At 30.5% G+C, this 14,234-nt stretch overlaps 1 protein-coding gene across 6 annotated transcripts in view; it reads left to right on the top strand.

The window, feature by feature from the left end:
• The window catches only part of LOC115874684 (galectin-4-like), a 49,771-nt gene extending 36,114 nt beyond the window's left edge, over positions 1 to 13,657 (top strand). For 3 of the 6 annotated variants that reach the window (XM_030889911.1, XM_030889908.1, XM_030889909.1), the window contains 2 exons: positions 4,829 to 4,994; positions 13,049 to 13,657. In XM_030889911.1, coding sequence (XP_030745771.1) covers positions 4,829 to 4,994; positions 13,049 to 13,359 — 477 coding nt within the window. In that variant the 3' untranslated portion in view covers positions 13,360 to 13,657. The remainder of the gene's footprint in view (positions 1 to 4,828; positions 4,995 to 13,048) is intronic. The other 3 variants (XM_030889910.1, XM_030889913.1, XM_030889912.1) reach the window with 1 other exon arrangement.
• Positions 13,658 to 14,234: the final 577 nt, after the last annotated feature.

The following is a 14,234-nucleotide window of genomic DNA, read 5'->3' as shown; positions in this document are numbered from 1 at the left end:
CTCCAATTGTACTGATTCCAGCTGGCAGGGTACAGCATTGATTTTTTTGATACGTAAAAAAAAATCGTTGATGTATCACATTGAGTGGTCGAAGTTTTGCGTACTTACGAAATACATGTAAGAAATTAATAAATGTCCTGCAACCCTAATTCTGAAGATATCTTTATAATAATAATAGCATAAGTAGAAGTGTTTGAGTGTGCTATCTTTTTAAACAAAATTCGGGTTAGTTGAATTTGAGATCCATCTTTTAAACTAACCAATCTTATCTCTAGAATGAATCTCTGTTTTATCAAAGTCAATATGATTGAGATCTTTCCATCGATCCGTCTGTTTCTCCTAATTACATTTTCGAACACACACATGTACAGATAGAAGGGATCAAAGGTGGAAATCTTTTTGTATTTGTGCCTCCGTTCTTATCTTGTCTTTGGTCTCGATACGAATCGAACTGGGTCTTCGTTTCTGAAAAGAGGATCTACGAAAATTCGATGGCATTCCGTTATATTTTTGTCGATTCTAATTACATTTATTTGCGATAGTCTTATTTATATCGACTTTTAGTAAAATCATTTTGTAGATGGTAAGTAACGATAACTCTGATACATCAAAAAGAATAATAGACCTTGAGCAAAGATATTTAAACTCAAGAGATACAATTGTTTACCTATTTCCTTCATCGGCCATTATTCTATCCTTATTTTCCCATCTCTGTTACACCGAAAACATTTGCCAGATTTACCTGTATATTGGTATTAGTATTCGATTAAATACCACAACCAATTAAGAAGTAATAAATAATTTAGTTATATTTCTATAATATATATCAAGTACATTAATTTGCTAACGTCAATTTGTTCATTTAATGCTTAATTGCTTAATTATTTTAAATTTTATAACGGAATAAAAATATCATGGTCGTGTTTCTTTTAATAATAAAAAGCAGTTTGGCAACGTCAGTTTTAGAAATATGCCGGCGTAGTACAACGAATTACGAGGATGAATGAAAATTCCTAGATTCTACTGTTGCGATGTTGCTATGCCGCCTTTCAATCTCCGTATTCTTTATTTGCAGTTTTATAATATTTTTGCGTTATTTTGTGGACTTCTGTGGACATTAATTTGAGAATATGGTGCATTCATGTATTGTGTACAAAAGAGTGTATCATTTAAATCCAAATTTAACTTTTCACCGGTAAATAAAAATAAGAAGAGTTAGGTATATTATTATATCCTTTTCTCTGTAGATCAGAGGCGTACCTAGATATAATAAATAGCAGATTACTAAATTATATTTATTTTTAGGTTTGTTTTTTAAATTATATATTTTTATTTAAAAATAATTAAATTATTTGTAGAAAAAAGGTACATGGTACGTACTAATTACCAATAAATTAACAACAATTTTTGTGTCACTTTTAAGAAAGGGTATTGTATGTTAAAAATTTAATTTAGTTCTATAAACCGCCTGTAATTTATAAAGTTACGAACATTTATTTTCGAAAAACCGTATTTTCTTATAAGAATAAATCTAATTTAGATACTTACTTGGGTTTGACAAACCATTATCTACCTTTTGTGAAAATTTAATGGGGGTGTACCAAAAATGGAATTTTGCAGCCTTACTTTTTTTGTTGCCGTTACAACTATCACTTGTAGGGATTTTTACCAAGAGACATTTTTTACGTAAAAAAAGTCGTTAATGTATATTTTTTTACTCAGTAGTTTTATACAGGTTCGGACTAAAAGTTATTACTCTTCAAACCAGTTAAAAAATATGTAGGTGGCGCTCTCTACAACTAGGAGTTATATTGACATCAAAATAAAATGTTTCAGACCAAAAAACTCCCGTTCACCAATTTTCATCCAAATATTGACGTTGCGTTGCTTCAGAAATTCTTACCAACTACAACCCTGTATCTCCGAAACTAAGCATCTTAGGGTACATTTATAACAAACTTTTTTACTTATTTTTATCTGCAGAATATGCTGCCAAAGTTTCCGGAATACATTTCGGACCACCCTGTATATCACCATTCTGCTCATAAGGGTACTCTTCATATATAAATTCGATTTTGTATTTTTCCTCTTGGTTTCAATTATATTTTATTTTGTTATCAGATCGTTTTTTCAAGGCGCGTTATTTTACCAACAATGTCACGCAATGTTTACCCATCTTCTTTCAAGACATACATCCAATTATTTTGTTTTGTAAGCATATACATTCTGTGTTTTCTTTTACTAATTGAATAACAAAATTAAATTGATTGTTCTAATACTAGTTATTTGATATGATCAAACAAAACATATATAGGCAAAGAAATAAACATTTTCAGTCCAATTTGTTCTCTTTCTTCAAGGTAATCCTAGTAAAAGTATTTTCTTTTTGAACTTTTGTTATAAATGTATACAAAAGTCACAGTCTTTACATATACATATATGTAGGACTACATTCTAATTTAATTTCGGAATATAACATCAAATATTCTATTTCTCGTTGTTTCCTTTTTTTTGGTTTGGTTTTCTTTGCCCTCGCTACAGAGTTGTCTTTGAGGATTTTCTAGAGGATTTGTCCGTTTACCTTTTTTAATTATTTTTTGAAGGGATTCGAACTGTGCTTTTATTAGTTTTGACTTTATTTTCCTGACTTCAAACACACATGAATTTTTGGTTATTTTGTACATATTTTTTTGTATTTTATATCAAACTCTCGTTTAAAAAAATGAATCTAAAAGTCAAATTCGTTTTTACTTCATATACCGGGTGCGTCTCAAAAGTGGCTCACCCCTATAACTTTTTTATTTTTTCAGATAAAACAAAAAGGTTTGGCATGTTAGTATATGACATAAATTGGGATTGATTGACGTATTTAATTGTTTTCGGTCACTTCCTATTTCACCGGAAATGACTACAACTTTTGATTTTTAAATGGCACCCTCGGTATTTTTTTACTTTATTCGATAGAAAATGATATTCTGAATCGAATGACATATCATATGTCAATTTTTGACATAGTCACTCAAAAACAAAATCTATTTTAAATTTCAATCTAGAGTGCCATGGTTGTGTTAAAAACACTAATTATTAATCAAGGAGCTTTGGAAAAATAGATTTGATGGTCTAATGTTTTTGGTTTGGTTTGCCTTTGTTTTTATGGTCTAATGTTTCTGTCTTTATCCTGGCCGGTTAAAAGATGCCCAAATCGTATTTTTAATCATATCTCAATTTTTTCAAATGGAACGAGTGTGGCTCATTAGCATATTTGGAAAAAGCATTTTTTACGAATAATTTGATACCATACACTTGGTATTTTGAGTCAAATTGTCGTTATGAACCGCATGTTACAATTGCAAATAAACCATATGCCAAAATGTCAAAAGTTGACATATGATATGTCATTCGATTCAGAGTGTCATTTTCTATCGAATAAAGTAAAAAAACTGCCGAGGTTTTCGGTCATTTCCGGTGAAACCGGAAGTGACCGAAAACAATTGAATACGTCAATCAATCCCAATTTATGTCATTGAATACGTCAATCAATCCTAATTTATGTTATAAACTAACATACCAAATCTCGTTTTTTTTATCTGAAGACATATAAAAGTTATAGGGGTGAGCCACTTTTGAGACGCACCCGATATACAGAGTGAGTCTTAAATAAGTGCAAATATTTTTAGAGGTGTAGTCTGTCCAGCGATAAAACACTTGACAGTGATAGATGTTTTTCTCATTTTAATTTCAAAGTAGTTTATTCTATTTTAGAAAGAAATAAGTTGGTACAATTGGAACGCACAGCATGAAATTAATATTTAAAAATTGAGAGACAAGTGATTACTTTAAAATATGTATTGTTAAAAAACTGTACAAAATTGAAAAATCTAATGAAGTATTTTTCTTTTAAATTACAGTCTGTGATAATACAAACCCCAAACAAGAATGTATTTTAAACAAAACACAACATACCAAAAAATATTAAAAAGAACTAGAACTTTACTTTCAAACTTCAAGAAACTTTCTGCAATTATTATTATATTTATCAATATAACTTGTGTACAAATATGGCACAGGAATTAATATAACACAACATAAATAAAACAAAATATTTTATTAATATTAACATTTACTGAATTTTAAAATCTTACAAGTTGTTGGTTAATTAACTTTAATTTTAATTTTTTTAAACCAGTATCTTTTGACATTATCTCTCTGCAGAGTAGTAAAATCTATTATTTACCTATTGTGTGATGGTCGTTATTATACAGCTACTCCAGTTTTTAGTACCATAAACGAGATGGTATACAAACTTTATTAGTGGCTATTGGTGGCTGTCTGGGTACCGGATATTAACTATAAACTATGCTCTGAGTCTACAGTTAAATTTCCCTCTAATTTTCATGTACTTAACTTCAAAAAACACAAAACAAACGTAATAACACGAACCAAAATGCAAAAGTAATTCGCAAATGTTTGATATAATTTGACACAAATTATAACCTATAATTTGGCAAGAGTTTGACAAGCCTCAAAAATCTTAAGTGCATCTTACTCCAAATGTGATCTGTCATTTAAAAAAAAAACAATAAAACTGGCTAAAAACAAGAAGAGATGACCCCATGACGTATTTATATATAAACCCATCATAGTTAACTTAAAAAAATATTAAAAACTTTTTTTAGTGAAATGAATGGATTGGTATCGACGTCATCTGCCTTTTTTAAGCAAAAATACTTAACCAACGCTTGATATTCCATTCGCATTATATTGTACATAAGCAGAGTAATAATAAAAATCTAAAAAGTATTTTAATATTTTTTCTGTTTTTTTTTAGATTGTACCCGTTACTGCAACACTGCCTAAAGGTTTCCAGGTGGGGTGGCAACTGGAAATCTCCGGCCGAATCAAGATTCTTCCAGCTGCGTTTTACGTAAATCTGCAAGTGGGGGATAAACTATGGCCCCATCCTGTTATACCTTTACACCTCAATCCTCGATTTTGTAAGTAGAACTCGAAAAATGGTGTATCATATAATCACAAATTGTGTTATTATAACACAGCATAATATGAGAACTATTTACACTTTAATGCGGATTATGGAATTAAATACATATACATATACCGTATGATTGAAAAAAAAACGGCGTCCAGTTGGCTGGGAAATGACGATCGATGACATTTCCCATATAAATTTACATATAAAATGACAGCGATCTTCATTTCATTCGCTGGCGCCGTTTTTTTTTCGATCATACATTTTTCAAACATATCATAATTTTTTTCGATAAAGTTTTTTAAATTTTCTATATTATTCTTTTCTCATTTTTATATGTTGTTTTATTTTTTTTAATATTCGTTCTGCCTAGTTATATACCGTGCTGGTAACTGTTACTTTTGGGTCGGTATTTACATGTGTTAATCGCATAGGGATCTTATTAAGTCGGAGTGAGAGAAATGCGACGGTGTGCTGTTGCGGCGTTGCCGGTGCGCCTTTCCTTATGAAGTAAAGTAAAATCACGATCACAAACCGCTTATTTTTAAAATATTTTTTTTTCGAAAAGATAGATTAGATTTGTTTCTGAACATCTGAAATGGAATTATAAGGATATCGTTCGGGTGTCCATTTTTTTATAACGATGAAACGTCAGTAATCGCGATAATTTAAAAATTGGACTTTTTAACACATAACACGCTATAACTTAAGAACCACTCTAGATTTTCAAACTTTTTTTTTATTTTGAAGATCAGATTTTACAATATGTTTAAATGAGAAAAATCGATGAGGTTGTTTTTTTCCGTTCAGAAATTTTAAACAACCCATTCATTTACTTTTAGTGCACAGCAATTTTCAGCAATCGTGTAACTGTTTTATTTATAAATATTTTCACATACTGTCTGCGAAGAAAATATAGTAGAAATGTTAAGAAAGGTTTTCAAAAAACTACAATCAATTATTTTTAATAGATTTCGAGATATCGACTTTTGAATTCAGAGTTCTAATAGCGCGGCCACTGTCGAACACCAACTCAATTCCACTTATTTTTACCAAAAATACAAGTGTTTCTAACTTGCACTTAAAAATCTCCTATATCGCCTTCCATAACTCTTAGCAATGTGCACAGTTTCTCGGTTTATTTCATACGTTTGGCTACGTGTTTACTGTTCTCTCTTTGTTCAGTACATTACAAACGCCATTGTACTCTTCTTACATATGGAAATCTTGACCCAAGACTAACCTTTGCCAGCCCTTAGTATGGATATTATTTACAGATTGGAAGCTTTTTATACTTCTGGTTACCACAGTATTGTAAATAGTAACTATAAAATTTCATAGTTCTTTGGCCAGATTGGTTTCCTGTTCTATTTATATGTCGTTTTACTCTACTAAAAAATAATGTTCTTGCAGTCTGTAATCTTTATCATCGTCATTTTAGTATCGTGTAAGAAATCGTAAATGTCTCGTAACGACTGACCATTAAAAAGTTCTAAGTTTTACGATGGGATTTATTTAGTTTTTATACTTAGGTTTTCATCTTTGCCTTTTAGTTTCGATATTTAATGTTTTATTTAGCGAATGAGATCAGACAAAATATAATGAATTCTTCTTTGTATACGAGCCGTTGAAAACCAGAGTGGTCTAAGTCAAAAAATGTAGTTTTGAGATATGTGGCTTCAAAGTTAACAGCTTACTGTAAAATACTCACATAAGATATTAACATTGTAACTTTGGCATTGTAACAAAATGGGACCAAGTTAAATTTTCGTATAAATGTAGATTGTATTTTCTGTCTGTTTATTTTGTATTTTTGCATTTTTTGACTTGGGCCATTCTGGCTTTCAATTGATTGAGGCTATTATAGTGTATAATCTAAAATAAGTCTACATCTAAATAAAAAAAATATTAAAAAAAAACTGTATGTATGTCTTATAAATGTTAATAAGATAATATAACGGTTTAACAAGTTAAGAAATACATCTGATAGTATCAGAATTGTTAAAAACACCCTAGTTAAGCTCTTCATAGGGCAGATTATTTTCTAAAAGTTCTGTCATATTTGTCCTGGTTTAGAAAGAGAAAAGGTTTATTTATTGCTTCTACAGTTTTAAGTTCTTAAAAATCCTAGATGTACTGGCGGTATAAACTGAGATAGTTGTTAGACATTTACTTTTTTTTGCATTATAGGCAACCAAAATTCATGAACGTCGGGTAATTGAATATTTTTATTCTAATACAAAATGTAAAAATACAAGGCGCTTTTGACAAATCTATTTGCCATGTTTAGAGACACTAAAAAAATTAATATATGACATCGATATCAAACATGGCTTAGAAAATCCTAGTGTATTTGAGACTCTTAAAAGAAAATAATTTATTAAAGTATTAAACGATATTGATGAGATGAGTATCAAGTGCAATTTATTTTAAAACAAAATAAATTAAGCCGCACGCTACTGGCTCAATGCTGCCGTAACTGTCTGTTGTCGATGGAAAAAACTACGGCACTGGCTACTTTCTGTTCACCCAAATGGCGGCGTGCGCAAGGATATGCGCGTAGCGTTCTCGGCAAAGCGAGTTGCCTGCCGATTGTTTTATATTAGTAGTGGGAACTATCGAATGAATACTATCGAAACATTCGATAGTTGCAATTCATTCGAATAATTCGATAGCTAGTAAGAAAACATTCTTCGAAAACTATTCGAATAGATGCATCATCTGCCTTGAAATATTGTATTCTAGTAATCGGCAGCAAAACCATTCATTTATTCGCCAGGATCGATTATAATAAAATATAAACTGGATTTTCGTTCTTTAGACAGCGGTCGGTGAATGCGGTTGGTCAATGGTATGAAAGAAGCCGGCATCTTTGATTTTTTGCGGTGTCATATAAAGATAAGGACACATTATTTTTTTATTGAGGTGCTAGTGTTTACACAGAAAATACATTATGAAGGGCACTGTTGCCATATATTGGTATTAGTTGGTATTAGCAAAGAATATTATTCTTTGGTATTAGTTAGTTAGGGAGAGTATGACTATATATTTTGCATTTTTTTATTAATATTCTTTGTTACACTGCAATAATACTTTTTATTTTGGATGTAGGAAAATTATTTTTAATGTTTTTAAGCAAAGACTGGTTTAATAAATAATAATAACATTAATAATTTGTTATACCTATTAACAAAAAAAATTTAAATCATTTAATATAAACATTTTTTTAAGTAGTAGTAAAATATAAACAACAAATTAGACGTCAAAATTATTTATATTAGATCCTATTTAAAAATAATATAGTCTCTAAATTTTTTGGCAACGTTGATTTATTAAATAATAATTACAGAACTTATTTGTTATATTAACAAATTTTAAAATCATGAAATATAAACATTTATTAATTTTCTAAAAATATTAATTAAAATATTAAATTAGAAATCAAAATTATTTGTATTACTTTTTAATACTTTATATTAATTACTATTTAAAAATAATATTATACTTTTACTGGCATTTACTTTAAAAAATAAATGAAATATTTCTTCGCAAAAAACTACATGTAAGAGAATTAGCATAAACAAAATACAAATATCGTTAACTTTTTTTTTTAAATGGCACGTGTAAAACATTCAATTTAATTTTCTCACCCCAAAATTTGAGATCGATAACCATTTACTTAACCACATTACTTAAATATGATTATTAAGTTCAACCAATTCATATTATTAAAACAACTAAAATACAAATATGTATTTTTAAAATTAATTGTAAGTTCATCTTATCTCTCTTAAAAAATGCTACTTCTCAAAATTTCCCATTAAAAAAATAGACCATTTACCATATAAAAGTAAATAATTGAAAAATCGGACTACGGAAAATCACACAAATTTTCGGAAAAATCAAACCAAACACAATCGTCAATTTAAAAAAAAACCTTCTATTTTAGTATTTTAGATATTTTAAGTTATAAAAGTTTGGAAGAACTAATAATGCACTGACGCACACAAAAATCAAACGAATACTAAATTTCATTTATCAAAAGCATTAGCGATAGTCGTGGCTCAACGATAACCATTTAGTCGCAAGGCGAGGTTGTCACATACATATGCTTTAGTATACAAATGAATGAATGATTTTATTCGAATAAACTCATTCGATAGTTGGAATCATTCATTCAGTAACCATTCGATAGTCTAATTCATTCGATAGATACCATCTTTATTTTATATGCCGTGCTTATAGGTCGATTTTCTCTAATTTAATCATTTTTATATCTCTTCTTTACGGAGTCCTTGTAGAGTGCATTCTTATGTGTCACACTGTGCATTCGTGACTTTTGTGCTACAATAATTAATTAATAAACAATGTAATTTACTTTTTCTCGGTCAAGTAATCCATATGATTATTGAGTTTAACAATAATTATTTCTGCTCTGTGGTCGCTCTTCTTCCCTAGGGATCGTGGAAATGAGGTCGGATTATTTTCATTACTTAATATTCCCGGCTCGTCTCCTGTATCTTATTATGCCATTAACTTTGCGACTCATCTCGCGACGACGTCGACATTTTTAATCTCGCCAGTTTAATCCGAAATGAAAATTTTCATCTGCGGAGAGCCTAGCTTATTTACCGTCTTTTCCACCACTAGATACCCAATACCTCCTTAAATATACAGCCATAATGTTCCCCGTGACGTCATTTAATTACTTAAACGTCATAGATATTCAGGGTGAAAGAATTGCGAACTAAAATATCTACTTGTACTGATATTATCTTTATTTTTTTAATTTTATACAACGTTTCCATATGTACTCCATGCTAACTTAGTTTTTCTGTCGATTTCTGATAGTAGAGATTTGGAGCTGTGTTATTAGTTGTCCCAAATATATACAGGGTGGTTCGAACTGTATTCCGGAAACTTCGGTGGCATATTTTGCAGATAAAAATAAGCAAAAAGTTCGTATAAATGTATGTCCTAAAATGCTTAGTTTCCTACAGTGCGCCACCTACATGTGTTTTAACTGTTTTGGAGGTTAATAACTTTTCGTCCGTACCTGTATAAAACTGCTGAGTGAAAAAATATACATTTCCGTGACTTTTCTTGGTAAAAACCTCTACGAGCAACCGTTCTTAGGATATCTAGAATGGAAATAGTCAATACCTGTCATTATTGACAAAAAATAAATGCGTGAGTAGATAGTTATTTGACTGAAATAATAAATTTGAAAAGTTTTTATTTTCTTAAATTAATCATAAATTTTCTGTGGAAAAATGATGATAAAACAGTTTCTGTTGAACTTTTGACACAAAAACATTTCAAATTTATGATTTCAGGCTAATAACTATTTGGTCAGCATTAAAGACATCTAAATGGGTAGACAGAACACTCCATTCATAAAACTCATTTTTTTAGAATCATACATGGTTTGACACTTTTATGAGAGTTAAAAAGAGATGGGTACATAAATATGACAACATTGTTGAGTTTCGTCTATCTTTCTGTCATTTGCCTCTATCAGTGGCGTGACGGTGGCGTGATGTTTTTTTTTATCAAAAATTGATGAATTTTATCAAAAATTGATTAGGATTGCCTCAGACCAATTTTCCATTATAACAGTTTTGCCTGAGGTCTAACTGAGGGCATCTCTAATTTCACAATCGAAAGCGCCAACAAATAAGAAAATATACGCATTTTTGTAATAATCCACTTATAGCTAAAAGTATCTAAATACGCTACTGTAAGCATGACTAAAGGTGAAAAAAACGCAATGACACTTACCTCCGAAATATCAATTCCTGGTTAGAATAGTCCAACTTTTTCACAATCTGTGCACTGGCGAACCATCGTAGATAGTTAAAAACTACTTTAAATAGTTTTCTTTGCAATAAACACTAATAATTATTAGAAAAGTTGTTCAAAAGCTACAAAAACTTTTAACTACCGCAGAAAACTCACAACCGCGCGTTGTCAAATATAAGTTGAATGAAAACAAATGAAAACGTCAAATGTCAGCGTAATTCCTACAGATTTCGACAATTTCGTAATAAAGATGAATCCACAGCGATGCCGCTAGTTGTCATTGTAATTTCCCTAATATAATTTAATTAGAAAACTAAAAATAATTTCAAAGGTATAATCCTGGCACAGTCTATGTATATTAATTAAAGTTATATACATACACAAATATTTAGTTCAAAGTTTCTATAGGTACCCAAAAAACATTAATAACAATAATAACATTTGGAACTCGAACCGTATTCTATCACATACCGCGTAAATCTGTCATCATCGAATTTTGCGGAACACGGTTCGTGATCGCGATAAAATGTAAATTGTTTTGTCACCCTTTATTTAGATGTCTTTGGTCAGCATGCTTAATTTATGTCATGACAGGTATTGATAATTTCGATTCCAAATATCTCAAGAATATCTCGAGTAGCAATTTTTACCAAGAGATCTTTTTTACATAAAAAACGCCGCAAACGTATATTTTTTTAATCAGTAGTTTTATACAGGTACGGAAGAAAAGTTATTACTTTTCAAACCAGTTAAAAATATGTAGGTGGCGCCCTCTACAAGTAGGAGTCATATTGATATCGAAATCAAATTTCGCATGTCAATTGCGCACTATTTTAAACTCTAAATATTAATAACGTATTATATATTAATTTTTTATTGGTAATGGCATTATTTCAACCTTTTATTTTAGATATTCATCATATATCTATCCCTTTCTTGTTTTTGTTTGAATATGTCAGAGAGGCTAAATTGATTTACGTGGTAGATAGAAACTTAGAAAACTACTTCTATTGGTTAGTATGAAATAGACCAACTAATCGCGAAGCACTTGTCACGCTTGCGTAGTTCAAAGCTGTTGAACGAAAAGGACCGACTTATGTGGATATTGTATAGTTCCATCTCAAAAATTTGGCTTCAATTTCTGTTCCATACTAGCAATATATTTTTATAACATATTTGGGGAAAATATAGTTACCAGGGGTTTTTGAAAGTTCTGTAGCTTTAGTCTTCTGGGAGGTAATGTTTTTGTGCGGTTTCTACAGATATTTTTTTCGTGGGATTTTGTCGCCCGGTGAAGATATCCGGATTAAGTAGACGCAGAAGAAAATATTAAGCTCGCGGATTTCGCCTAAGCCTATACGCCGACCTACTTTGCCTTCATTTGTTTTCGTTCAGGACGAAGTTTTCAAAAGTTTTTCATATTTTTGCAGGCATTCCACAATTTAGGAGATTTAGAGTATTCAGAATACGTTATCCTTCTTTCTAACCAAATTTATATTGCAGAGTAACTATAAACAATATCACATGTATGTACTTTGATACAGTACATAATAGTAGGTACCATGCAGTACATAATTTTTGAGATTTTATTTCATTTTTATTTACGTAAACTTAAAAATTGGTAAGTTTATAAACAATTAAATTTACAAAAAAATATTCTCTTATTCATGTACACCGGGTGCGTCTCAATATTGGCTCACCCCTATAACTTTTTTATTTTTCAATTTAAAAAAACGAGATTTGGTATGTTAGTATATGACATAAATTAGGATTGATTGACGTATTCAATTGTTTTCGGTCACTTCCTGTTTCACCGGAAATGACTACAACTTTTGATTTTTAAATAGCCTCTCGGGATTTTTTTACTTTATTCGATAGAAAATGACACTCTGAATAGAATGACATATTATATGTCAACTTTTGACATTTTCGCATATTATGATTTATTTCAAATTATAACTTGTTTTCGTAACGAAAGTTTGACTCAAAAAGCGAAGTGTGTGGTATCAAATTATTTAGACTAAAAAATAAAGAATCACTTTAATAAATGTAAAAAATCTATATGGGGAACATGATGGATGAACTCCGGATGGCCGTCTGTATTTGTTCCCTCACAATGTGAACGTTCTCTCTACTACAACACTAATTCAATGGTTGCAATTTAGGTTCTTTATGCTTATTAATAAATATAGAATTTTGCGTTTTTCACGAACCCGATTGTAATTTTTAATAAGTCTAATGGTTTAATTCGATTTGCAGATACCTCTTATGGAAACCATCTTTTCGTACGAAACTCTTGGGAGAATGGCTCTTGGGGAGCCGAGGAACGCACTGCCGGGTTCCAGTTTACTCCAGGCCGGAAGTTCCATCTGGCCATTCGCAAACATCCCGACCACTTCGCCGTGTGGGTAGACGGTACTTTGACAGGAGAATTCCTATTTCGAACCGAAGTAGACGACATCGACACTGTTTACATTCATGGCGACATTCACGTCTTCAATATCTACATGAGAGATCACGTGGAAGACAAGTACTTCACCAAAAGCAAGGAAAGAATTGACAGTTTATAGATATTGTTCGATATTTTTGCTTTATACTGTTTTCGCTAGATATGTAAGTTTAACTTAAGACTGTCCAGAGAGAGAAGGGATACTTTTGATGGAGGAATGATGAGATAATTGATTGGCAGAGATGACAAAAAATGACAGAAAATGCAATTTACTTTTGATATAAAATATTTGTGGACAATAACTGTCGAATATATTCTCTCGTTGAACAGATCATGGCTATAATATATATGTAATAATTTATTATTTTAGAGTGTTTATATATGTCAATTATAAATGTTATTTTAATATAAAAACGTTATTGTTAATATACTTGTGTGTTTTATTTCCTTCCTATATCAATTTTTCAGTTATACTCTGTTTTTTTTTCTCAGGTGAGATTTCGACAGACGATGACAGAAAAAAAGCAGATGACGTCCACACCAATCCATTTATTAAAAACAAGTTTCTAATATTTTTTAAGTTAATTATGGATGGGTTTATATATAAATCCGTCATACGTCATCTGTTGTTGTTTTAACCAGTTTTATTGGTTTATTTCAAAAATGACAGATCATATTTCAATATTATTGGTTTAACGGAACGATGAACGACAAACGGGCGCCGATGCGTACGAACTCGACTTTAAAGTTTTGAGAGTTGTCAAACTTATAGGTTATAATTTTGTGTCAAATTATGTCAAATAGAAATGATAAATATTTTGCATTTTGGACTGTGTTATTACGTGTGTTTCATGTTTTTTAAAATTAAGTGGAGGAAAACTCAAAGGGAAAATTAACCATGTGTTGACCCAGACCATAGTTTACAGTTAATATTCGGTGCCCAGAGACAGTTTGACAGAGATTATGGCCAGAGAGTTGCATTAGCCACAAATAAAG

The sequence above is a fragment of the Sitophilus oryzae genome, unplaced genomic scaffold (genome assembly GCF_002938485.1).
Source record: "Sitophilus oryzae breed Bouriz unplaced genomic scaffold, Soryzae_2.0 scaffold_1297_pilon_pilon, whole genome shotgun sequence".
Classification (NCBI taxonomy): domain Eukaryota; kingdom Metazoa; phylum Arthropoda; class Insecta; order Coleoptera; family Curculionidae; genus Sitophilus; species Sitophilus oryzae.
The sequence above is the reverse complement of the archived record's forward strand: the minus strand, read 5'-3'. Positions and strand labels throughout refer to the sequence as shown.